This window comes from Triturus cristatus, chromosome 2_2 (assembly GCF_964204655.1).
Source record: "Triturus cristatus chromosome 2_2, aTriCri1.1, whole genome shotgun sequence".
Lineage (NCBI taxonomy): Eukaryota > Metazoa > Chordata > Amphibia > Caudata > Salamandridae > Triturus > Triturus cristatus.
This window is the reverse complement of record NC_140582.1, coordinates 65,322,934-65,350,417: the sequence shown is the minus strand read 5'-3', so window position 1 is coordinate 65,350,417 and position 27,484 is coordinate 65,322,934. Positions and strand designations below refer to the sequence as shown.

General features: G+C 46.7%; 1 protein-coding gene across 3 annotated transcripts in view; it reads right to left on the bottom strand.

The window, feature by feature from the left end:
• The window catches only part of LOC146861849 (low-density lipoprotein receptor-related protein 2-like), an 837,432-nt gene that overhangs the window by 575,152 nt on the left and 234,796 nt on the right, over nucleotides 1-27,484 (bottom strand). For all 3 annotated transcript variants that reach the window (XM_085641010.1, XM_085641012.1, XM_085641011.1), the window contains one exon: nucleotides 936-1,104. In XM_085641010.1, coding sequence (XP_085497136.1) covers nucleotides 936-1,104 — 169 coding nt within the window. The remainder of the gene's footprint in view (nucleotides 1-935; nucleotides 1,105-27,484) is intronic.

Sequence of the window (27,484 nt, the reverse complement as noted above, 5' to 3'; positions counted from 1 at the left end):
ACTAGGTATTGTTTATGAACAAAGGTAAATATTGGGCAAATGGCCACCCTTCCATCTCATTTTAAACCTAGAACTACCCACCCATTGCCTTCAACTTGTCAGACCCGGGGTAGATCGCTGGGTAGCGGGCAGTAGCGGAGCTTTATTTATCGTTACCGGGAGGGCGGTTTCTAAACACAGAAGAGGAGGCAGACCGCAGAGCTTTCTGGCAGGCTCCACTACCACAGTTCGAAGCTAATCCAGAAAGTACAAATATAAGTCCATCCAGAATACATTTCAAAACCAGATAGTAATCAATAAAGCTATGTCCATCTTTGGCTTCATGGAGTCAAATCACGTCTGTCCATGTTAGCAGGTGAAGTAATGGATGGAATGCTTGAACATAAACGGATAGTTCTGGAGCCACATCTAGCCCATTTTTTCCTCACTTGCCACTCCAGACCAGCCATATGTAAATCAGTCTTGCTCATGCACCCAGCAAAAAGGTTCTTGGGCTACTTTGCTTCCTACTTCGAGAAGTGGCCTCTGACATTTGGCTGTTTTTTTTTTTGAGGTGGGGCCAAGACTTTTGCAAGTAGGTGATCCCTGACTAATGGCAGAGGCAAGCTAAAAAGAATGGAGCAGTACTTGGTCCAGAAAGGTTAGCAGCAGAGATTAAATCAAGCATTCCACCCATCACCTTAATCGTAGTCTATTTCTCAGTTTACTTCATAGGTCTGTCCATGAATCGTCCCAAACAGTTTCTGAAACCCATCTCTGGATTGTCATTTCCCTAATGTGCATCGACTATATGTGAAATTAAACATTCAGATAGTACTTAAAGACATCTTACTTTTCTACATTTACCCCCTCCCCCAGCCCCTTTGGCACATTTAGAATACACATTTCTACTAAAGCTTTCATTAGTATTTTTGTGCATTTGCAGAGCAATTTACCTTTTGGTGGGAAACACAAGAAGCTGTTCGGGTGCAATGTTTTTCTCCAGAATCTTGACGTAGCCGAGCCCATTGCCGAGCCCAGCGCATATAACGCGATGCAGACGGCTCGCCCAGAACAGCTGTCCAGTCAACCAGTCCACTGATATGCTGTTTATTCCCCCAACATCTACAGGTAATCAGAGAGTAGTAATTGTCAGGTTTCATCAAACACAAAGAAGTATCAGGTGTAAAACTCAGCTGGAAGAGCCTGTTTAGGCCCGGGGAGGGGGGCTTGAGCTTTATTTCTGCAGGTGGTGCCATTAAAACTCATGAGGGACCAGGATTTTTTCATCAGACTTAAACTCGGAGAAAATAGAAAAAGCTAGGCAACAGAGGAAAAGGGAAGAAAACCGTGGCAGAGGATGGAAGAGAACCTGCAAAGAAGGGGAGGCAACCACAAAGCAACCAATTTGAAATGTTTAACATTATAATATTTATAGCTTGAATTGTTAAATATTTTAGGTAATGTGATTATATGTGCTGTTGTGTTTAAAGACTAATGGTCTAAATAAACATTTTATGACAGACTGGAAAAAACATTTAGTTACTTTTAGACATGTACGTGTGATACCAACTAGTGTGCATCAGTGCAGCGAATACAACAGAGGTACACCAAGCACTATTATGCTTGCGTTTTTGAACCAATCTGCCATCTAGCATCAAGGATCTCCTATAGCCTCATCCCAGCTAGAGACCTGCAGGCAGTTTCACAGTTCAGTGTGCAGATTTCCAACAGCTCAATGACCATCAAGGATACACGTGCAGCTTCCTTTAACGTACATAGCCCTATAATATATGCCAATGTACACCTCTGTGTTTCAAGTTGTATGTCAAAAACGAATTCAAGAGGAGATGGAAGCCTCGTTAGCAAATGGCAGAGTTATAGCAAAGAATTCTACCCATTTCCGTTGCGCCATTGGTTAACCTGGATTTTGCAATTCCAATTGGCAAGTTGCAGTGCAAGCCTAAAGTCTGCCCTGGGGATACATCTGTTTCAAGCATTCCACATTGATCAAAAAACCCTTTAGAGTTCATTACTACCCAAAACCAGCAACAAGAAAGTGAGGACGTTCAAGATGGCTGGATATTTTTCCTCATTCCTCGAAACTGGAGGCTTTTGGGGCCATAGTCTGTGCTGAGGGGTTGCGCTCTTGCTGGCCCAGGGACCTGTACCATTTGAAGTATTCTGCGGCACTCAGTCGTAGCGCCTAGCGAGGAGAGAAGTGGAATGCTTCAACAGAACTCGGAGGTGGGTTGCTAGAAGGAAACCCCTCATAGCACTACGGTGATGCCACCCCTGGCATGGGGGACAGGATACGATCCTTTTGGAATGGCCCAAGCACAGACACCTATGCTGTATGGAGATCCCAGTGGGTCCTATAGGCTAGAACGTCTAGTAAAAGGCTAGAATCTTTCATACAAGTAGGCAGATCTTCACTATTGCACTAAACGGGAAGCAAGCCGTAACTCACTTGCACATCAGTAAATAGTAAAGCACTACAGCTCACAAGACATTTTAGGGATGCAGGAAGACCAGAACCTGCCACAAAGTGTGTCTACTAATACCTTACAGCTTATTGCTTTTAAGGGAACTGTAGCAATCACTTTTGTCCTAGTACTCCGAAGAAAGGCTGGGGTGGGGCCACAAGCGTGGTGCTTCAGCCACAGGTGGTGCAGGACTCATTCTCTGCATTTACCAAGGCCCCTCTGGGGCAGGCGGGTGTGAATCCTCAAAGTGGATGTGGTACGAGAACCAGACTTGGCGAAGCTGGAGAAGCACAAATGCCTCCTTCCACGATTGTTCCACATTTTAGTGAAAGCTCAGCAGAGTGAAGAGAAAATGGATAAGGCATACAGTTGATCTGCTCATCTCCATCTACTCATTTAGGCTCCCTGGCAATCTGGGAGGTAAGAGCGGTCTACACTGAATTAAGACCTTGTCATTAGGGACCACCTGAACAAAAGACACCTATTCCTGTAGTATCCGGAACTACAAAGCCAACTGCACTATTTCATGGAGGTTCTCCAACGTGACCAGTAGCCCATGTCCTGCAAGACCAATCACTTTCATCCACAAAATGGCAACAAGAAACAGTCATCAGATGGACAATCATGCAATTGCAATCAAAAATACAACCATCAAAACCTCGGAAGATGCTGGGACAGGGAGTAGATGTAGGCCAAAGACAAGAACATGTAATTGTAACTTTGGTTTTCTGCCATGAAGCAATTACATTCTGGGTACCTTCAAAATAACTTCATGATTTTGAATGAACTACTTTTGGTCATGGGCCTTAGCTAGAGGAAGAGTAGTAGTCTATCAGGGTCTTGGAATGGTGGGGGGCATGGCTTGCAAACCAAGATGGTGGACGTGTTCTGAAGTATCTCCGCACCAGAGGCCTGGTTATCCGCTGCAGTCATCCGACTGCCGGCAGCATTTTCCCACCCAAGTCAGCTCATGGCACAGCGGACACAAGGGCTTGCCTTATAAGTGCTCAAGCACGGGACAGGTCAGACCCCTGACTGCGTGGGGGCCCCCCGCAGAGTCGGTGACGCAGAGGGTGTGACTCGCGGCCATCTTGGAGGCAAACTGAGACCTCAGTGCAGCCAGGCCTCTGGCCGCACCTGGGCCGCTGCGTCACATCGGCTGCGAGACATCGGCAGCAGACAGAGCAGAGAGCAGAAGGTGACCGCAGGAGGACACAAACCTGGTGGTGAGCAGTAAGGGGGGGTGGGGGGAGCGCTCAACCTCAACCCATTTCGACGCCTGGAACATCCCCCCCCGTCCCCAGGACCTCACTGCACTCTGTCAGCGACATCTCCAGTGGCTGCCGCAGGTCGTGAAGCTTCGTTGGACCGCGGCCCTTCACCGCAGAAGCATGTTCTACATCTGATGCAGCCTTGGCAGGGCCCAATGTCTGTGTCAAGCCCAGGCCGATGGCCAAGGGCACTTTCCTATGCTGCGGGGGGAAAGAGGAAGTACACTCGGCAGCCAATAAACAGGCCCAACAATCCCAGTGATGACCAGTCGCCTGGCCAGGCAGGAACTATCGCTGCATCGCTAAGAGGTTAACTGGTCCCCAAAGGGGGTGGCTGAAGGCCGCGGGATGCCAGCGAACGAGGCGGGAGCCTGCACACAAGTCAATTGTCCCCAATGAATACGGAGACGGAAGAGACAGGAGAGGCCTGAGGAAGTGCGGCCCTGCATGTATAAAAGCAGGAACATATGTGTTCAACTGGGCCCGGTGGCTGTATCAAACCTAGGCCCGGTCATGTGAGGTACATGGGCCACCTCATTGATGGTGCCTAGTTGGCAATAGGAAGGCTTACAGGAGGCCGTGTTTAATAGGTGCCCATGATTGCGGCTTCTCCTACAGACTCCATCATGCGGTGCACATAGATAGGTGCAACAGGTACTTCAAAGCCACTTGATCACCAGGGGGAAGTCGCAGCAGCGGGGGAGCCCTGAAAGTGGACAGCGGCCTTGCGTTTGAACTGCTTGGAGCAGGTAGGTGGCTGTCGGGGTGCGGGGGTTGTGTCAAGCCCAGGCCTGGCTGCATCAGGTGTGCGAGCTGTGACTGAAATACACGGGACATGCAGCCTGACGCCAATCGAGGTCCTGTAGCCACCGCATGATGGGCAGCGCTAGACCTTACCCACTGCGGTGTTACGCAGGAGAAACATATTGTAGTCGTTGATGGTGGTAAATAGACCATTCATCGCACGGAGGAGTACAACCAGCGCAGGGTATTAAGCACATGGGCCCAGCTACTTCATCACGCATGGGGCTGTTAGCTGAGATCTGTCATGTGAGCCCCTATTGAGAGACTGGACAGAATCACGAAACTGCTCCTTCTGACCCTGGAGTGGCTGGGTGCTGCAACAGAGGCCTGCGACACCAACAGGCCCAACGGACTCCGGCTCCCACGGGGCGATACTCAACAGGCAAGAGGCAGGATTGGCAGGCAACATGCCGGGGCGGGCACAGCAGCCACGCAGTCAACTGTAGCTACCCAGCAATCTGACCTGGATCAGGGGGATACAGATCCCCACCGGGCCTTCCATGTTGGAGTCCAAAATTGACAGTACTAAAGGTGGTTGAACAGGTGGGGGCTTCACTATCACAGACCCGCTCATCCTTGGAGGGTCACATTGATAAGAAAACCTCTGACTTCACGCTGCAGCATGCAGACCACCACAAGTTAGCGGGGAAGGTAATCAACATTGAGGCAGAGCTAGAGGAGGCCCTTCCGGCCCTCAAGGACACATCTGCCGAGGTGCAAGATCTTATCGAGCAGCTGCGCGCAATTTGGCACAGAATTGACGATTCCAAAGGCCACTCCTGCCGCAACAATGTTCGTGTTGTTGGCCTACCAGAGGGCCAGGACGCAGTGGCATACGCAGAACAGTGGTTAAGAGCACCGATGCCAGCAGATGCGGTCTCCCTTCTTTGCAGTGGAAAGGGCCCATAGTGTGCCCTCGTGCCACCCACCACCAGGCACTGGTTCATGGCCCTTCTTGTTCCAACTGCTCAGCTTCAAGGACAGATGCGGTGCTCCAGGAAGTACGGAAGATGGAACCTGTCAAGGTGGATAATGAGACGGTCTTCTTCCTGGACTACGTACTGGGTGTGCAGATGCAGCTAAGTACATTTCTGGCAGTAAAGAGGCAAATGCGTGAACTTGATAGACCAATGCTCCCTTGTCTTCCTTGCAGGCCGGTGGGTGATCGCAGAAGGCTCCACTCACTTTCACCACTACTGAAGACACATGGAACTGGCTGCAAGCAACAGGGCACCACACTTCACCGAGCAGGGGTGATGGCACTAGCAAAAACGACCAGGGTATTCGAGGTAGCCGAAGACTGAACCGCAGGAGCGCCAGAAAGTCACCTGCACGATGGCATCCAGTCCCTGAAATTGAGCAGATACAGGAGCGGCAAGAGGCACTGAAGGCTGCAGCCACGATGGGGAGCGCTGGAGTCACCTGGAACTCAGATGCCTCCTCGGTGCGCTCTCTCAGTGAAAGCAGCTGGTCTGCATTGTGGCTGCCCAGCAAGGACTCACAGAATCTCCCAATAGTGACTCCGCAAACTGCAGAAGACTTGATAAGATGCCCACTAGAACCTGTGATATGAACCCTAAGCAGTCACATTAGTGCATGCACCAGCAGCGCTTTCATCTTACACGTGCATCAGGATTAAGCTAGGGTCACTGTCCCTCGTGGATCAGTTGAAGGTCGCAGCCGCGATCTGAAAAACTTCACCCCTAAACATGCTTGCCGCTACGCATTCTCATTCACACGCTGAAATAGGGCCCAAGTGCTTGCAGGCCTTGCCTTCTAATTGGCTTAGCTCACCCCCTGGTTAGAAAGCGCGGCACACGCAGCCGATATTTGCCAGTTGGCACAGGTCTCAATTTGGGGAGATGCACGTTGTCCCTCTGCTAGTTTTAAGTTGGAGCGCAATGCTCACTCCATTAGTTTACCCAGAGCGTTGTTGCGCCACAGATTTCGCTCCCCACTTGAAACGCATGCGCGCTGCCCATGGCCTGGTCCATGCGTGCTGCGCCTTTTGCACTCGGTCCTTATTAATGTTCCATGCTGACTACCACCATAGTTACCTGGAACATTAGAGGTATGCATATGCCTAAGCATAGATATGAAACATGCCTACATAACGTCCCATGTCACCCATATAGCATTATTGCAGGAAACAATTAGCACCACAAGAGGTTCGTAAACTTCAGCATATATGGAGGGGTCAGGTGATGGCTACGGGCTATTCCTCTTACGCTAGAGAAGCTCTCATTAGGATCCGCCCGGGTATTCCATACATGCCTGAAGAGACAGAAATGGACACCCATGGGTGGTATGTGTTATCACAACGCAGACTGAATGGGAGACAGTTTATCTTCGGTTCCAACTACACCACAAGTATCGAACAAGCAGCATTCTGGCAGACTCTCTAACATTATCCCGCTGGTGCGACATCCCTTGGTTACTGAGGGGAGACTTCAATGCAGTACTAGACAAGTTGACACATCCTTCCAGACTACAGCTTACTGCTGCAGCATCTAAAGCTAAGGTTCTAGGGGAGTGGATGGACCAATGGGGCCTCACTGACATATGGAGGACATTACATCCACAGGAGTGTCTATACTCGCATTACCCTCATCCACATGGACTACATGTGTGTATTGACTGATTTGTGGGGAGTGCGACGCTCCTCGCCTAATGCACCTGAGCAGAATATCTAGGCCACACTCACTCTGACCACAACCCATACATGATAAAGTTGCTTGACAAACAAGCTGCACGGGTCGCCCGTGTGTGGAGGCTACAACCTGCTGCACTGGAGGACCCTCCCTTTAGGGCCTCAGTGGGCACTACCATAGAAAATTAATACAGCACGAATGAGGATTCAGTCTCCGAAGCCGGTGTCGTGTGGGAAGCATGCAAAGCAGTGGTGGTTCGGGTCAATGTATGGGACTCAATTGGAGTCGGTTGACAACTGAACCGAGAAACCACCTGCATTGAGAATGCCCTCATCCAGCTGGAGTCCAGGATAGCGAATAAGGCTGGCACCTGGAGCGCGCTGATCGACAGGCATGACCATGCCCAAGTCCTGGAACGGATGCAGTGCTTAAACTACGCTGCGCATGCGGCGTGCACTCATGTTGCAGCTGACAGCAGGTAGACTGCTTGCATAACTGATCAGGCAGGAACATGCGAGTCCTGACTCTAGCATTGCGATCGGCCTCGGGATGCCTCTGGACTTGCCAGCATGATATCCACGACGAGTTCACGGCCCACTACATTAAATTATACAAATTGGTCCTACAGGTAACCCCCTCAGACCTAGATTCTTACTTGTCTCCACTACTACTGCCAGTGGTATCAGCAGAGCAGCGAGCTGAACTGGAGGAGCCTATCAAGCCATCGGAAGTGCAGGTGTCCATACAGGCACTGGCAACCAGTATGGGACCCGGCCTTGACTGCTTTCCTGCCTAGTACTATCAAGCGTTTCACACAACTCTGACCCTGCATCTGCTTTCCATGTACCATAATGCGCAGGAGTAGTCATACCTCCTGGAGTCGCTTCGGAAATCGTTGCTGTTCTCACTTCCAAAACCAGACAGGGACCCGAAACTGATGGGCTCCTATCGGCCCCTGGCACTGCTAAATACGGACTTTAAGGTGTTGACCAAAATTCTATTGTGTAGATTAGCTCCCCTGGTGCCGCAGTTGGTGCAAGCAGACCAAAACGGCTTTGTGCCGGCACACTACACAAAACTAAATATACGCAGCTTTCTCTGGATGGCCCGCTACTCCATAAGGGGCTGGGCACATCCAGGGTGTCTAGTTCTCGACCTGGAGAAAGTGTTTGACACTCTGGAGTGGAACTTTGTTTGCTGCCCTCAGCAGGTATGGACTGGGGGAAACTTCCTAGGATTGGTTAGGCTGCTGTACACGCAGCCCAGAGCCCAAATCAAGACAGGTCGTTATCTGTCTCAGGCGATCCCAATAGAGCGCGGCACCAGGCAGGGGGGTCCGCCTTCCCCATTACTAGTCGCGCTTTGCTACCGATCCATTGGCCATGTCTCTCCGCCAGACTGGCGCAGAGTGCGGCATCATCCTAGGGGATGGCACGCATGCAGTCTGTGCGGACGACCTTCTGATCTCCGGGATGTGAGCAGACCATGTGCAGAGGTTAATAGAGCGCTGCAAGAGTTTGCCTCACTGGCCGGGCAGCGGGTAAATTGGGGGAAGTCTTTAATCTCTAATCTTTAATCTCTCCAACTCCCCCTCATCTGCTTCCAATGTTCAGACCGTAATGACATTCATTCAGGACTGGATGAACTGCAACCACCTCAAACTCAATCCGGACAAGACTGAGTTAGTCCTGACCGGAGGTGGTTGCAGTCCATGGACCTCTGCCCACTGGCCCTTGTCACTTGGTGCTCCCCCTCTTCCTGTCTAAGGTCAAAACTCTTGGGATTTTTCTTAACACACAACTCTCTATTCACTCACATGTGGGTTCAGTGGTCTCTGCTTGTTTCTTTTCTTTAAGACTAATTAGGAAAGTATCCCGCTTTTTTTCCCTTCCTGCTTTAAAAATCATTGTGCTGGCCATGGTACTGTCGAGAGTTGACTATGGTAACATCATTTACAATGGAGCTCCAGCATATGCGTTCCATCGTTTGCAGCTCATTCAGAATCAAGCGGCTCGTTTGATCTATGGCTTACCCAAATACCATCGTGCCACTCCCCTGCTTAAAGCTTTGCATTGGCTCCCGGTGAGGGAGCGTGCTCTTTTTAAACTGGGTTGCCTTACCTTTCAGGCTAGATCAGGTACAGCCCCCGAGTTCATTTGCGCCGCCATAAAACCGTACCTCCCAGGTCGTGAACTCCGCTCTGCCCATAGGGCTTTCCTCATCATTCCTCGTTTCAAGAAAAAGAAATCTGGCGGAGCGAAATTTGCTGTTCTCGCCCCACTTTTCTGGAATTCTCTCCCTCCTGCTCTCCGATCTTCTCCGTCATACACACAGTTTCGGAAAGACCTTAAAACCCTGTTATTTGAGCAAGCTTATACTGTCTAGCCCTTCTGCCGACCGCTACTGCATCACTTAAAGCGCCATGAAACCGCATGGTATACGTGCGCTTAACAAATGCTTTTAAATTCAAATTCAAAGTCGTGCCTGTATCCCTTCGCCTACACGACCCCTGATCCAGAGTTGGTGCTGGGTGGGGCACTGGTGCCATGGCAAAACTCTGCTTTCCACTACCTGGGGGTCAGAGTATCACCAGCAGGAAGATCTCCTGGAAGGAAACCTTGTGCCAGCCACAACGGCGGTGAAATCAGATGTCTTTCTGGCACACCCTTCCATTAGCCACCATGGGCCGAATAGCGCTCCTGAAAATGGTGGTGCTCCCTCTGCTGCTGTACCACTTCACAAACCTGCCAATAGGTCACGCCCTCGTTTTTCTGCGCCTTAGAAGATCCAAGGTAATTCATATGGCATGGTACACGTAATAGAGTAGCGTTGGCGAAACTTGACTTGCCCATTGACCAAGGCAGCTTGGCCATCCCCAACATGGAGCACTATTTAGCTCGCAACGACAGTGGGTGGCCTGTTGGATCAGTGGCCGGCAGTTGGCAGACACTGCCACGCTACAACCTGGCTACACGCAGTCCCAAACCGTGGCCCCGTTTCATTCTGGTAGGAGGGGTGCAGTCCCGGCTCAATTTCTGGCATCAGACGCCTACAGAGGTTTCTGCCAGAGCCTAAAGCTCATGAAGGAGTTTACGGGGTACGCTCCCTCCCTGCCCATAATTGGCATGCCAACCCACCATCCTGTGGTCTCAGCAGCGGAACTTACCGCCTGGGATGCAGTGGGGCTGCAGACCCTGCGAGACCTGTACCAAGACCAGCAGCTGATGTCATATCACACGCTGCCCGAGGATAGTGGCCTACCACAAGGCCAATTTCTTCTACATGGCACGCGGAGGCATTGCGCGTTTTGTGAGGTGACGTGGCCCATAATCTCATGATGCATCTCACTATTCAGTATTTACATGAACTGCGCACAGGCCAACATCTTACTAAGTGGTTTGCCGAGTCCCTACGGATACACTCAGCATGGCCATTGGTGTCCCTTAGGCAGTGCAGAGATGCAGACTTGCAGAGAATGCACTGACTGCGAATGGTCGGCCATATTAGGGGGTCCCACGCATATTCCTAGGAATGCCCGTTTCCGTCTAATACAATACTACATTGTCCAGAGGGCATATATGACGCCAGCTAAGGTAAATAGTTACTTCAAATCGGACTGATACCATGTGCCCCAGATGTAGATTGTAGGATGCGGATCTTCTACATATGCTATGGGCCAGTGCAGCGCTCACCTATTGCAGAGCAGTCAGTGCACCTGGCCGGGTGCATGGATCGTACCGTAGAATGTTCCTGGAAAACTTGACAATTGGGCCTGCATCGGAGAACCAAAAAGCATAAAGTAACATCTTGATTTATAGACCTCGGGCTCATCGTAGCCAAGCGCCTAATTACTAGGCACTGGAAGTCACCGAAGCCACTGAGCGTACAAGCCTGGCTGCAGTCACCGACATGCTGGGCGCAGGCAGAAAGTATGGCACTGTACCGAGAGGACATGCTGGGCCTGCGAACACTTCTGCTGGCAGCAGCATGGGATGCAATACTGCTAGATCTCAAACGCCAGACAGAATCATCCGGAGGTACCTAGGACCCCTACATGACACTCCTGGCTAGAGGGAATCTTAGGTGCGCGCAACGCAAGTAGGTTGCCACTGAGAAACAAACATGGATGTATAGCGCCCAGCTCGCTATGTGCCTCAAATGCGTAACCAGGTCCCGCTATATAAGTTCACTTGGGTGCGGCTGGAATTACATAGCCATATCATAAGCAGCACATACACTTGCGGAGCACCTCACAGGATAGCCATCAAGGGGCCAGGCCAGGTAGGGATCGTCATATGCGTTAAGCGCTGCAACACACAAATGTCCTAGTTTTTACACCCTCGTTCACTGGAGCAATTACGCACGCTATACATATTTTGCACTGCGGGCACAAGCAGGACATGCAAGCCTTCAACACAGATCAATGTTATATGTCTAACTATGTAATATGTGCATGGATACGGCTGATGTAGAAACTTGTGCAATTGTATCCAAAAGGTTAACACTCAAACAAATTTAAACAAAAACAAATTAGGGTCTTGGAATGGAAGGAGGTTTTAGCCTTAAAAAAAAAAAAAAAAAAGGAAAGTCGTAGCTTGCTTGAGTTCAGGTCACCGGAGAGCTTACCAGTATTTTTCCTAGTTTCCCCAAAGTGTCATCTTGTGGTGGAGACCTGGGAAAATGGTCAGCAAGGGCCCTTGTCATTTCCGAATGGTCCTTCTGGCCCATTAGAAGTCTACTGGTTTAGTCTCAGAAGCTCTGGGGCATACCTCTGCCATTTGAGCACTGGCTTAAGCAAGATGGGTATACTGCCGGAAAGGGACATTCCAACATTACCTCTACCTTCTAGATCCCTGCATGAGGATTGCCCCTGGACCACAATCCCAGGCAGGAATCCACCCACTAGACCCCTGGAAAATAGTTTTGTGGTCCTACTGGCACAGCCCAGTGCCCCTCATTAAAATAAAATATATATGTATACTGCATGCCATGTATTGATTACTTCGCATCTTACATCACTCATGACATTATTGCTAACATCAATGCGACATCTGAAATTACATTACTATATACACACACACACATACACACTGAAAAAAACAAAGGTTACAGGGACATTGTTTGGCTCAGGTTTCACTCGAACAAAACCAGTGAGATTCAGTAGTTCGTTAGCTACCCTAACTCGCGCCCCAGCAATGCACTAATGACCTCATCACATCACTGATGACATGGTCAGTGACATCACTTATGACATCAAGTGACTGAGTTGAAAAACTGTTCAATATATACCATTCACATACACTTTCAGTGAATTTCTACGGTTTTTCATTCCATTTTACTAACTGTCCCTGCAACCTTTGTTTTTTCAGTGAATTTCTATGGTTTAAGTAGTAATGATATTTGCAGAGAGGTGGAGAAATGGGGTGCGGCCTCCGACCAGCTCTCCAGAATCCTGCGGTGTAGGACTTACAGAAAGGACCCCAAGGTCCCTCCACATCCAAGAGGACTTCATTCCCCAACCAGTAGTGCATCAGGAGATGTGTTTGTAGAGTGGTGAAGAAAGGGGGCATGGCCTCTGAAAACCTCAGCAATCCGGCAGTGTGGGACTTACTGGAGGTAACAGGAGGGGTAGTTGGCCCACATGGACATCCTTGGGACCACCATCTCCTATTGCCTCCAGTAAATCCCGCACAACAAGATTGCTTAGAGGTCGGAGGCCACAGCAGCTTTCTCCAGCGCTCTGCAAACATGCCTCCTGGTGCACTGGTGGTTGGGGGATGAAGTTCCCTTGGCTCCAGATGGTCCTTGGAGACAAATAACCCCTCCTGTTACCTTCAGTAAGTCCCACACAGAGTTAATTACTACCACATGATAATAGGTCATAGGAATCAAGAGAGTACTATCAGTTCTCCATTTGGAGTGGACTGTTCTTGCTCTCTACAAAATACATGAACACAGTGCCCTGCTTGGATGACTGGGCTTATTAAGAGACAAATATGGACCAAACTGCTGATTATGCAAACGCCACATTAACTTCATAAGAGTTTCAGTTCCCAGGCAATAGGCCATGCCACGGAAGTAGGGTACCAGGTTTATGGGAAAAATGGAAACACTGGGTTTCCATAATTCCCAATACTACCCAACCCCTGAGCAATTAGAGCCAAAGGATGATTCAGGGAGGGGGTGCAAACACATGGTTCCGCAGAAAGGCGGCAAAGGCTGAAATAGCACTGGAGCGCTGGAGCCCAAGCTTATAATGAAATATCCATTTCAGCACAGACACCAGAGAAGTTGCAGAGAAGTTGCAGAGAAGTTGCAGAGAAGTTGCAGAGAAGTTGCAGAGAAGTTGCAGAGAAGTTGCAGAGAAGTTGCAGAGAAGTTGCAGAGAAGTTGCAGAGAAGTTGCAGAGAAGTTGCAGAGAAGTTGCAGAGAAGTTGCAATTTTGGCCAGTGGTACCGGTTCCACAAATCTACATAAACTGTTTAACCTTATGGCCAAGGTCATATAAAAGGAGCTCAGAGAGCTCTAAAGAGGAGTTGCAGATGTGTGGGTTTATGGAGGGAAACCCCCACAAAACTTTTTAAATGACTAAATAAAAATATAAAAGGTTCCTTTAAAAAAGAAAAAATGCTCAGAACACAGCTCAGCACAGGCTGACTGGCTACCAGGTAAATGTGGCAGAGAGGAACGAGAGGGCCCAAGCAGGAGCACACCAGGCCGACCACAAGCAACACCCTGACTTAATGCTACTGCCTCAGGTACCTTACCTTGCCTCCCGCTAGAGTTATGCTCCGCTGAGGGATTCTCGCCGGGCCAAAGTCTCCACCTACTGAGGACTGATGCGCAGGCAGATAGCTCAACTCTGCAGCACTGCATGGCAGACAGTCTGATTGGCTTGGCTCAGCTCAGCTGTAGATCTTAGTTCTTGTATGTCCCATCCTATCAGGGTTTCCCCAGTACAAGAAATTAAGAGCTGCTACTAAACAGCAGCTTGCTTTCCCTGCTTGTGCTGTCACGAGCAAAGAAAGAAAATGAAGTGGCGAAAGTATAAAAATTAAAACATTTGATGGGTGTAAGGCATGAAAGCAGCCACGACTGCATTGGAGAGTGGGCTGATGGGGTAGCACTGACAGCAAACCCCACTAATCAGGGCAAGATAAAGGAAGCAAGCAAAAAAACGATGAGCATACAAGCGGGCAAGGCAGAGATCGAGTGGGAGCTTACCAGGCCAAGCCACACCCAGTCGTTGCTGGGCCGCTTCAGCAAGGGCTCGGGCTTGTTCTCTGCAGAGGGTCATTGCGCCCTCCATGCTAGGTCTCCTCACCTTTCACTTTCTCCAAAGGCTGACCCCGAGCTGGAGGGTGTAGAAGCGTGGAGGTCTCTGCTTCAGTTCCAGCACAATGTCCGGTTCAAGCTAAGAGTGCACTGGCAAAATCTATCAAAGGAGGGTCTGGCTAAGTGTCCAGTCATACCAAAGAAGGGCCTGCAGATAAACACCCTAAGCACTCTGGGACACTTTTGCAGCACAGCAAGAGTTGTTAAGAGAAGGGTAATAATTGCAGTCAGACTGATTTCCTTCCACAGGGTTTTGGAATGGTGTAAAGAGTATGTCTGGGCCAAATGTAGACTTCTACACACCAGGATTTACTTTACAGATTTTTTAAATGTACTTTCCCCTACAAAACATCGCAGGTTTAGTGATTGGCCATAGGTTATTTAATAAGCACAAGTAACAGAGCTCCCTCAACCTCCCATCTATACCAGCAGGTCTCCCTAAAAACCCTAAGGAGATGGCTGTTAGATGCAGATCTGTGAGAAGGTGATGTTGACTGTGGGAGGTTGGAATGAGTGGGGGTGGGCATGTGGATACTTCTCGTCCCTTTAGCAAAAACAAGGTCTAAGTTCTAGAAAGAAAAGTTGGAGGGCCCGAGCATTTGTGGCATGAGGCTGCGAAATTCGCATTTGGACAAGTAAACTCGAACGGGCTGCCGAAGGTGGGTGAATTTGTCTGGTTTTACTAAGCTGGGGGTGGTATGTTTCATGGCTAGGGTTTGCCGCTTCTTGTGAAATAGGGATGAGGGTGGTGGCTCTCTCCTCTTCTAATAGAGAACAATCAATTTCTTCACTGCTCCAGCATGTGGTATGCAAGTGTCCAATCCGAGCCAATTATCCCAGTCATCTCATCCCCAGGAGCACTGAGGGTCATCTGGGATAGGGTATGCAAGGTGGCTATGCTCTGTCCCAGAAGTTCATTCCAGAAAGTCTGGATGAGCACACAGTCCCACCACACATCCTTGAAGATGTCAATCGTTTGGTTACAGCACCAGCAGAGGTTGGAGGTCATGAGGTACATATGCTGGAGTCGGACAGGGGAGAGGTACCATTGAAACATCACTTTATATGCTGGATCACCCTGGAGAATGCTTCATAGGTATTTCAGTATGACCGCCCATATGAGCTTCACAGTCTTTAGGGGATAGGACCTTTCCGAAGTCTATCGCCCACCTCGTCTAGTAGTTGAAGGGGATTGGGGCTTAGTCTCTTGGATGACACTAGGTTTTGCATATCAGTCCCTTTGAGCCCTTAAAGGTGCATACCATCTTTTCAAAGTAAGTTAGCGGCATAGTGGCTGTCGCCAGATTGGAGGGGTGTAGTACCCAGTGTCCGAGCTGGCAGTACTGAGTTGCAACTTCTCCGTGGTAAGGAAATCTTGTTCGCATTGTTCAAAGATTTAATGTTGCCCTGGAAGAGGTCACCCATATATCTGCCGTCACCCCTGTCCCACTGAGAAGATGGCTTGGTGTAGGGCTGCTGTGAATTCTGGGTTTCCAGCAATCTGCATATTGGGAGTTGGGAAGGTCGCAAGTCACTTTGACCACTAACTGGTCCCAGATGTCTAGAACAGTCTTTGTGGGAGGAGGCCGACAATATTCAGTAATTTTGATCCTCCATGTGCAGTAATGAATGATCTGTGCACCACAGCCAAAGCTTCTTGCACCATACATATGCATCAAATCACTTTGAATGGGAGTGCAACGCATTAGCTATCAGAATGAGATTTTTCTGATTCACAATGCCATCAGTGTCCATAAAAACATAGGGGTGTGAGATTTGGTAACTGAGCGAGCATGAAGCCCAGTTTGTGCAGAAGGTTGATTACCTTTTGAGTGTGCTGCAGATATCGTTTGCTTGCATTCTTGTTCAGCCAATTGTCTAGGTAGGGGAACACGCAGGTGTCACCCCCCTTCTGAAATGAGCAGCTACTACTGCAAGACATTTTGTAAATACTCTTGGTGCAGTAGTTAAATTGATGTTGGCCACTTACTTGAAATCTAAGGAAGCACAGATGGGCTGAGTATTGGTATGTGAAAATAAGAGACCGAGGTCCATCACTGCCAAGAAGTCTCCTAGGTGAAGCAGCGGTAGGACTTCCTGCAGTATTATGTGGAGGTGCTCTGATAAGATGTACTTGTTGAGGCCTGAGGACCAGTACAAGTCATAAGGAGGTATCTTTCATGTAATGGGGAAATCGTGAGTATACCCAGTTTTCCTGGTATTGCTCTGGTACTGGCTCTATGGGCCCTTTTTGAAGCAAAGCTTGAACTTCCTCTTGCGTAGTGAGTGTTCTCTTGACATTGTGCATGGGGTGGGAGATTGGGTGTAGAGGACATGAGTTCTAGGCAATATCGAAATTACTCAAGAGACCCAGGGTAATTTGTCCCATCGGGTGTGAAAGTCCTATTTCCCCTTACTGCTGTTAAGTGGTGGTGAGGTGGAAGGAGTCACTGCTCATTGGAAGTGGCTCCCTTGGTAGCAGTTCCACAACCTCGACCCTTATTGGTATTTTGGGGTTGGTAGGCGACTTGATGCTTGTGAAACATACTAGTTTGAGGTAGTTCTTTTGGATGCCCCTCTGTACTGACCCCTCTAAAAGGACCCTCTATGCTCGTATGTTTGTAAGACACCCATGGATTTAGTGTGTCAAACATTTTTCTAACATTTCGTCCACTTGAGGGCCAAAGAGGTGTTCTCCGTCAAATGGTTATTTCAGCGATTGTTGAAAGTCAGGCTTAAATCCCAGACAAGCAGATTAGAATGCTAGTGTAAGCTTCCCTAGCACTGGTGTCTGCAGCATCTAATGCACACTGGATCTTCGCATTAGATAGGACCTTGCCTTCAACTAGTTGTGTTCCGCTTTGCTTGTAGGACCAGGACGATATTATAATTTCTGCATCTCATTCCACTGGAGTTGATGGTATCTTGGAGCACAATGGCATTTGACACTGGTTTCAGTGCTGGGGTTGTTTTCACCACCAAAAGCGATATAGGCTCTGAAAGTGTTCTAAGCCTTTCAAGCTCAGTATTCAGCTTCGAAGGCTTCTTTGACATCAATGCTGGATCCAAAACTGCCTATGAATAAGTTGGTGCCTTAGTGTTTCCTTTTGCCTTGGAGGCTTGTTTGGAAAGAGGGACGACTAGTTGCTCCTGTGAGAAGTTGGCCTGGCATATGCTGTTCACTAGTTAAAGTGGACACCTTGCACCAGTACAATTCGACTCTTATGGTAGTAGGTTTAAGACAACCTTTTAAAGAAAGCTATCCTAGTGGTAGCTGTGGAGAGCAGCCTTCAGGCTAAGTCTTTAGAGGAATGTAAAGCAACTTGTTTTACCTTATAATCTCTTGAATTACTAAATGAAAGGGCACCACACCGATATATATATATATAAATATATAAAATATATATATGTATTTATTACTAGACACTACTAATCCCTTTGAGATTAGAAGTCAGGAACATATGCACAAATCAACATTTCACAACAAGTTAAGCACAAATATGGCTGGGGCCCTAGGGGCGTACCAGACCATATACTAAAAAAGACTTCAGAATAACGACTTGAGAAGGGACAAGGCCTAGGGCCTTCAGAAGTGCTGGGGCCTCACTAATCCACCCAAGGCAGGTAAGTAAAGGACCCACGGGAGACGCATGCAGTGTGAGAACACAGCCGCGGATCCCAATTGACTTCAATGGAGCAAGTCGCGATTGGAAATTTAGAGTTTAAGGATACTTCGGGAGAGTCTACAAGCTAGTCACTTACAGGGCAAGTAGTTCTAGAGCAAACACCCACAGGAGCACGGTAGTGCTGGAGTTACCTCATCCAGGGAAGCCGGGTGCATAGGTGTCTTTTGGTGTTGGGTCGCGGCGTAGTTTTCAATGGGAGCAAAAGAAGGCTTGCTGCTTGTGAAGACAGGAGAAGTGTCCAGTGGAATCCAAGGCTGGATTCAGAAGGAAGACCTGAAAACAGGAGACAGTGTTCAAAGTCACTTGACAGTGACCCGGGGCAAGGAAGATGGATGCCCACAGTCGTCGGGTGATTCAGGTGATCCACAGGTGTCTTGACTCTTCAGCCACAAGGTCCAGGAGGTGCCGATGACAACCAGGAGCTGGATTTGGCATGTCCCATGAAGTCTGCAGCTTACTGTGGTGTCGGCGACCAGATTGGAGCCAACAAACCTTGGCAACAGCAAGTCTTGTGGAAAGTGTAAAAAGTCAGCGTTGCAGACCAGCAAGGTCTGAAGGACTCATCCAGCGAATGTAAGTCAGGGCAGGCCTGGAGCAACCAGGGGAGCCCTTTGGTTTTGTAGAAAAGTCTTCTGGGGACCCACAAGCCAACTGGCAAGGGATTGCAAAGATGCCTCGGGAGGATTCACTCAACATGGGCCCACGGTCACTCTGGATGAGGTAGTCCTCCAATCTTCAGTGGAAATCCTGCTGGATGCTTGGACCACACGTAGTCCAATGCACAAGTTTGTAGAATGTCGTGAAGAGGTTGCTCTCAAAAATAGTGCACGGTACCCAGGGATTGCGGTCCCTCGTCACTTGTGGGGTCCACTTGCCTCAGCATCGCTGGGGACTCACGATGGACTCTGAGAAGTCAGGAAATCCTCTTCCTAGGATGCAGGGACTTCGAACTCCGGCGGGAGCAGGAAAGTTTGCGACCGTTGATCGCAAGATTGGGTGCCTGCCAAGCAGGGGAGTCACTCCTTGACTCCAAGGGAGATTCTTCAGTCTTCCAGAGGTAGTGGAACGTCGAAGGTCCAGGATTCTTCAGAGCATCGTCCAGGGATGTCTAGTTTGCAATGGCAAGGGCTCCCTAACTTACACTGAAAGGAAGGGAGGGACTAGCTCTATGACCCCCACCTATGGGAGAGTCAGGAGAGTGGGTGGCTACACCCACTTCCCTTTGACCAGTTTCACGCCAGAGCAGGGGCAGGTAGGCCCCGAGCTGGTTTGAACCGGTGTATGCACAGAGGAGCCTACTGCTTCCCCAGAGCAGGACTTCAAAGCACTCCAGGAGTGCACCCACCCAGCTCCAATACACTAAACCCTGTCTGGGAGGTGGCCACACCTCCCTGTGACAGGATGCCTATTGTTGGGACTCCTACACTGCGAATTTCGGTCATCAGCAGGAGAGCAGACCAGTGCCTGACTGGTGGCATCCATTTTGTGATGCTAGGGCTCTTCAGGATTCTACTGTGTTTCCACAGTGGGTACATGTCTATCCTTCTAGAAGGGTGGGATCATACTCCCACACCAGTACTGGTGTGGGGGTATGATTCCAAAGCGTTTGACACCAAACACGACATGTTTTGATGCAGCCATCCCACAGTTCGCATTTACCGCGAGGTTATAATGCACTTGAGTATATGGTTTGACTGCATTCACAAACAGCCCCAGAGAATGGACTCAGAGCTGCAGAGGGGCCCAGCTCAGGCAGGAGGCACCCCCTCACATGGAAACCAAGCACCCTGCCCTCAGGATTGACAGGGCCTGCCTTAGGGGTGACTGATAGGTTTAAATGTGTGTGCAGGGAGAGATATAGGGAACCTATATCTCAGTGAGGAGTGCTAACACTACCTCACCCCGGCTGCAGTAGCAGGCCTGTGGTGTCAGATTTAGTCTGCTTCCCAGGGGTGGCATAATACATGCTTCAGCCCCTAGTAGGCCTGTGAAGTACCTATGCCCTTGGTACCTAAGGTACCATATACTAGGGGCTCATAAGGTACCACAGTATCCAATCACTAGTGCATCTAATATGCACTCCCAAGTTGTTTAGCGAGGACAGAGGCTGGGGCCCTGATTAGCAGGGTCCCAGCCAGACTATAGCCAGAAACCAGTGTAAACATCAGAAAAAAGTGGGGCAACATAAGGTGCAGATCCTAGAGCTCCTACAGCTCCTTTGTCTTATATGGACTCCTCAATGGCCCAATGGCTGTAGGGTTCCATGAGCCTGTCTTTGGGCCATATTCTTTGCTTAGGTGGGTGTGAGGCATTCACCATCATACTTCTATACCCCTTTGAGGTGCTATCTTGGGCTTTCTCCATTTCTTGGTCAGTCGGACCCCTCTTCGCTGCTCGAAAAAAGCATAGGGACATCCAGTGGGGCACCTTGGCCCTCCCTGTCGGTCACTGTCATGTTGGGTCTCAGTCTGTAGGTCAGATTCCTCTTGTAGTGGTTGTATTGGGTGATGTGTAGTAGTCAAAGAGTCTGAAACCACAACTTTAAAACCGGAGCTCCAAAAAATAAAAACGAACCTGATGGCAGAGTAAAACAATGTAACAAAGGAGCCAATGACCATGCACAATACCAGAGTATACCTCATTAATCAATACTTTAACAAAAACAACTTCAAATGCCCATGGCCTACACTAGATAGCAGGAGTATGCTAAGGATATGCATCTACAGCCATCACGTGATGAGTACATCTTTTTTTTGTTTAATTTTTTTATTACGTTTTCAGAAAAAGAGACATTAAGCAAATGAACACATTATGAATTAAATAGAATATATAAAAGAAAACATGAGCAAATAATTCAAAATATAAGATGAAAAAAGAAAACAAGAGGAAAGAAAGAAGAAAAGAATAAAAGAGAAAAAAAGGAATAAGATTAAGAGAAAGTAAGAAATTAAGATGCATGTGCATGTGTAGAGAGATAAGTAAAGGGTAGCCAAAGTAGGTCAGATTTAATTTTCTGAGAAAGAGTAAGAGAAGAAACAGTAGCAATTCTGTGTTGTCACAAATATAGTTCCACCAAGTTAATGATAATTTAGAGTTCTTTCCAACAGGACAAAATCACTTTAAATGCTAGAGCAATAAATAAATCAAAAAGCAAAGTAATATGATTAGAAACATCAAAATCGGGTGCGGAGGAGCCTAGAAAAACATTGTATTGTTAATGATTACTACATTGAAATATTGTCATACAATTAGACCAAATAGATTGCCAGAACGTCAATACATTAGAACAATCAAAGTTGATGAATTAAAGTACCAGTGGATTCAGAACAAGACCAACATAGGAATGAGGAAGTAGGGGAAAACTTGGATATAGAAACAGGGGTAATAACAGCTCTACTATAAAGTAAAGGGATTGAGTAATAAGTGTGGCAATAGAAGTTTTAAATAACTTTAGCCATATTTTATCCCAATAAGAGATAGGGAGTGACAAAAGTCTGCTTCCCAGAGTAATTAGACATGAGATTTAGGTTGTTCAGTAACCGGTGATAACATCTTATAAATAAAAGCAGTCTTAGGTCTATGTTCCTGAGAAACACTAACGGTGAGGGTGAAGTAAGTAAGGGAGAAGCTAAAGGGAAATTGTTGGAAGATTAAGACTGCAAAGCTGTTGATATTAAAATATACTCCTTAAAAAAATGAATCCGGTAAATTATACTGTAATTCATGGAAGGGAATAACAGAATTATGCTGGATTAATTGATGAATTAAAATTCCCTACTCCTTCCAATATTTGTAATAAAATGATTTACGTTTATATTTGATACATTTATTATACCAAATAGTGGAAGTCAAAAAACATGGATACGAGTCTAGACCATTGGAAAAAATATTTTGTAATAATTGTCTGGAGTATTTTAAAATAGGATTATCTGCTATGAAGGTACAATTAGACATTATATTTCAAAAGAAAAATCTTTTAATAGGAAACGCTCAAACTATCCAACTAGGGATAGGGATATCAGCAAAATCATAAGTTAAAGCAAAGAATGGACAAATTAAAAATGCAGAATGATAGGATTTAAAAATCAGGAAAAACGCACACCACCTTCTGTTTTGGGACGTTTGAGTTTCATAAGAGCAATGCGGGGTGTTTGTTATTCCATAAAAACTTTGTACCAATAGAATTGATCTGTGAAAAATACGAAGCCGGAATCCGAAAAGGTAGCATGGATAATGTATAAAGGACATGGGGCACAATCATTTTGATAGTATCTAACCTACCCCACCATGACAAATGAAGAGGGGACCATGAAAGAAGGAGTGATTGTATTTTGGTAGTTAGAACATTAAACGTATAACTAATGGTGGTAGATAAGTTAGAGGAAAGCCAAATACCGAGTAATTTTTGTGGGACACCAGGTAAAAATTAGTATTAAACATATTGATACCAAAGAGAGTTCAAGGGTAAGACTTCCGTCTTAGAAAAGTTCAACTTCTGTCCAGAGATACTGGAATATAACCAAACTTCATCCAAAAAGGAAGGGAGGTAGGTATTAGGGTCAGACATGTATACCAGAATATCATCAGCGTATGCTGACAATTTGGTTTCTATAGAATTATGTGAAAAGACAAATACATTAACTCTAATCCGCTCAAGGAAAGGTTCAAGACATAAAACAAATAAGGCGAAAGGGGACAACCTTGGCGTGTGCCTCTATATAATGGAAAAGATTTAGAAAAATGGTTAACAAAAATACTAGCGCAAGGAAAAGAACAACAATTTAACACAAGAAAAGATTTGGACCAAAACCAAACCATTGGAGTGTATTGAACATGAATTTCCAGTTTATGCGATCAAAAGCCTTTGGCATCTAATGATGCTGCAAGTGGGGATTTGTACTTCCTCCCGAAGGAGATAACATTAGCAAACATGCGAGCATTGTTCAAAGCCAATCTGCCCTTAACAAAACCAGCTTGATCTGTCTTAACCAATAGTGGGATAATATTCTCAAGGCGAAAGGTGAGGATTTTAGCAAATATCTTACAGTCATAATTGATTAATGAAATGGGGCGATAGTTTTTACAGAGAATGATCCTTATCAGGTTTGGTAATAAGGACAATCAAAGCCTCCATAAAGGAGCCAGAAGCGTTGGAATCAACAATGAAGGATAAAAAGGGCCAGAAGTTTGGGAGCAAAAATAGAGGAAAAGTGGAAAAAAATTCAACAGAAAGACCATCAGGACCTGTTGCTTTAGATTAACGATTTAATGGCTTCCATTATCTCTTGAAGAGTAACCTTTCTAGTAATTCAAATTTATCAGGAAGCAGAGGGGGATAAGTGATGAATACATCTTGACATTCATTTGACAGCTGCGCTCACCTCCAGATGTCTCTACACTAACAGGGGAATATTTAGCGTCTGGAAGTGTAAATACTATGGTAGAAAGGTTCTAACCAAATCCCACATTGGTATAAACTCTGTCCAGAAATCAAAGCTTGGGTCACCCTCCTGACAAAGAAGCTGCTTCTTTGGTAGTTGTCGAGTTGGAGCAAACTCCAGCTAATTTTTGCTGTGTTCATCTACAGCAATAAGATCGGGAGAATGACCATCTAGAATCCCAAGCATAATAAAATCTGGCTGCTACGCAACACGTGATCAGTCAAGTGCAGGTAATAAGATTTAAAGGGACATGCATACTAAAGGTCTATTTCTTTCACATCAACTCCTGTCCGTGAAGGATATGTTGAATCTGATCCTGGATGAAGTGAGAGATTAAGAGGTCGCAAAATGTCGAACTGCGATTCATCAGAGACTGGACAAAATCGAGGAATTAGTTTCCACTTTTCCAGTTCGCCTAGTTGAGGCGGAGGAGGGGATCTCTTCTTTAGAGGACCAAATGGTTGAAGTGAAGAAAGAGTCCAAAGATATTTCTAAAATAATAAAGGCTCTTGAGATTAAATTGGATGATTTGGAGAACTACAATAGAAGGTCCAATCTACGTATAGTGGGAGTTCCTGAAGGAATTGAGGGGTCAGACATGCTTGCATGGGTGACCACGTTTCTTCAACAGGGGGTGATACCGGAGCATAAAGATGATCTTACTATTACCAGAGCTCATCTGGTTCCTGCTCAACCATTTTCGAACTCTACTCTCCCGCGAACTATCCTGCTAAATTTTGCAGATGTCTGGGTCAAGGAGCAAATTTTGTCCAAGGCGATCCAACAAAGGCAGTTCCCCGTGAATGCTACGGTGAAATGCCAAATCTTTTCTGATATGTCTGCAGTAGCGGCGAGACGTAGGAAAGAGTTTGTTAAAATTCTACACTTATTTAAAGCCCATGGGGCCCAAGCAATGATTGCACAACAATCAAAACTTAGAGTGTTGATTAAAGGGAAATTCTATATGTTATCTGACGTGGAGGAAGCAAAAGAGTTGCTTCATGGAATCCAAAATGGCTAGTCTGGACATAAGATTCAGTACTTTAATATTTGTGACAATCAGTATTATTCACAAATGTTTATTTTTTTTTATTTTACGTCTGATAAGGTTTATTAGTTCAGGGGGGGCACAGTCTTGGGGCTGAAGGGGTGTAAATCCACGACACCTCATGTTAAGGGAAAGGTTCCTGTGGCGAGCGTGGGTAGAGGGAGGTAGAACTAGGAGGGTGCCACAGGCTGTAGAGGGGGGTGGGTTTGGTAAAAAAGTTAAAATTGCAGTCCTTGGCAAATTTAACTTTTTTTGTTGCTTTGTTAATTGCTGGAGATAAACGTGGTTTTTGTGGTGGATCTTGTGATGGACATAGATCAGGGTATAGATTGCTAAGAGGGTCTGGAAAAAAGGGAGAAAAATGTGTTATTGGTTCTCAGTAATTATTTTAATGACTACTAAAATAGGTTTGAAAATCATTTCTTTTAATGTGATTGGCCTAAATAATAATAAGAAAATGCGAGCAATAGAGACATGGATTTTGACTGAAAATTAACCCTGGGCGTAGTTCGCGAAGTAGCACTTCGCGAAGCTACGCAAAGTGCAGTTCGCACTACGCGAGCTACGTGTAGAATTTCGCGAACTGCGTAGTACCTTGTTTGCACTGTGCCAGATGTCGTTTTCAATGATTGCACAGTGCGGACAAGCAACCGGCACTGTGCAATCATTGAAAATGGCATCTTGCACAGTGCGAGCTGTAGTTTTCTGCTGCTAGAGTAGATTTTTACTCGAGCGGCAGCTTTCTGAACGCGAACTGGTAGTTTCTCATCGCGAGCGGTCGCGAGCATACGCGACCACTCGCAATGAGAAACCTGACCTCCTCGTGTTGGGAATCTCGCCGGGAGGTTTATTTTCCATGCTCGCGATCGCCAACTTGATGTTGCTGATCGCGAACAAGGAAAAAGTCTCGCCGGGATGTCATTTTGCTTGCTCGCGATCGCCAACTTGACGTTGAGGACCGCGAGCAAGCAAAAAATGACCGCAGCACTACGCAACACTACGCTGTGTGTTCGCACTGTGCTACGTGCAATTCGCGTAGTGCGAAGTAGCGCGAACTTCGCAAACTACGCGAGCGTAGCGCTTTGCCCAGGCTTACTGAAAATCCTGCAGTTATACTTTTGCAAGAAACTCATATTCCTATCTCAAAGGGTGGGCCTCTTACCGGGGGTTTTCCTTTTTCTCTGAGTCACAGAGGAGCCGCACTTTTTCCTAATAGGAGAATGGAGGCGGAGATAATTCATACTGATGCGGATAGCCAGGGTCGGTGGTGCTGGGCCGCATGTAAATTAAAGAATAGACCATCGCATATCACCTTTGTAAGCTTTTATGCCCCTCTGAATGACTGTCCTGCAATTTATGATGAAATGTTTGTCCCTACTGATGGTTGGCGGGGATATTGTGATTGGAGGGGATTTTAATATCCTCATGAAACCGAATTTAGATTCCACCACTGGTGGGAAAAAGCAGTCGAAACCTAAATCATTTCAGACAATTATGAATAATGTACGGACTTTCGATCTTGTTGATCCTTGGCGTTCTATAAATCCTTATAAAAGGGAATATACTTGCTGGTCGGGAAGGTACAAGTCATTTTCTCGCATTGATTCTCTTCTTGTTTCTTCAAAACTTAAAAGCCGGCACCATCGGATTTTACACAATGGCTTTTACGACCATGCGATGTTAGTTGCAGAGTTTGTGTTGGATGAAAGCACGATCGTCCTGAAACGATGGGTCTTTAACAAATCTTATTGGTCTGATGAAAATTGGATTACTTTTCTTAAAAATGAGATCAGGGAGTATATCGAACGAAATCTGGGGACAGCCCCTATCCATGTTGTATGGGACTCACTGAAAGTTTATTCGGGGGGCAGTCATAGGAAGGGACGCAAGGGAATCAGTTATTTTTAGGGACACAAAGAATCAATTGCAGCAAAATATACAGGTTTTAGTAGATCAAAAGTACCACAATCCCTCTGTCAAAATACAGAATCAATTAAATGCCGCAAAACGGGAGCTGAGTGCACATTACTTCGTAAGAATTGAGGAAATAGTTTGTAGACCAGCTCAAAAAATATACGAACATAGTAATTTCACGGGTAAATTTTTGGCGTGGCAGGTTAAAGAACAAGCTGCAGCTAATGTAATTCGATCTCTTAAATCTCCAATTAGTGGTGTGGATACTTCAGATGCGGGAGAGATAGGGCCAATAATGTTGTCCCATTATGAGAATATCTATACTTCACATCACGGATCAGCAGAGATTAAACGATTTTCTAGATAAATATAGTTTCCCTTCCCTCCCTCATCTGGAACAAGAAGCAATGTCATCATTTGAGCGTTGAATTGGAGCTGGTAGTCAAAAGTCTCTCCTGTGGTAAGGCCTACAGCCCAGATGGACTTCCGGCTGAATTTTTTGCTACGTTCTTTAGCACTGAGTTTCTCCTTTTATTAGCAAATTCTATGTTGGAGGGTGGCCCAATTCCTGCGTCCTTTTACGATGGAACAGTGGTCAGTTTTTTGAAAAAAGGAAAGGAAGCTAAAGACCCAAACTCCTATAGGTCCATAACATTATTGAACTCGGATTGTTAAATTATCACAAAATTGCTTTCCATTTGTTTTAATTATGTCTCTGCGCAATTGATTCATGCAGATCAGAATGGCTTTATTGCAGGCAGTCAACTTATCACCAATACACACTGATTGAGGCATTAGATTATTGTGAAATACGGAAGGTCCCGGCTTTAGTTATCTTTTTAGATGCATAAAAGGCTTTTGATTTGGTG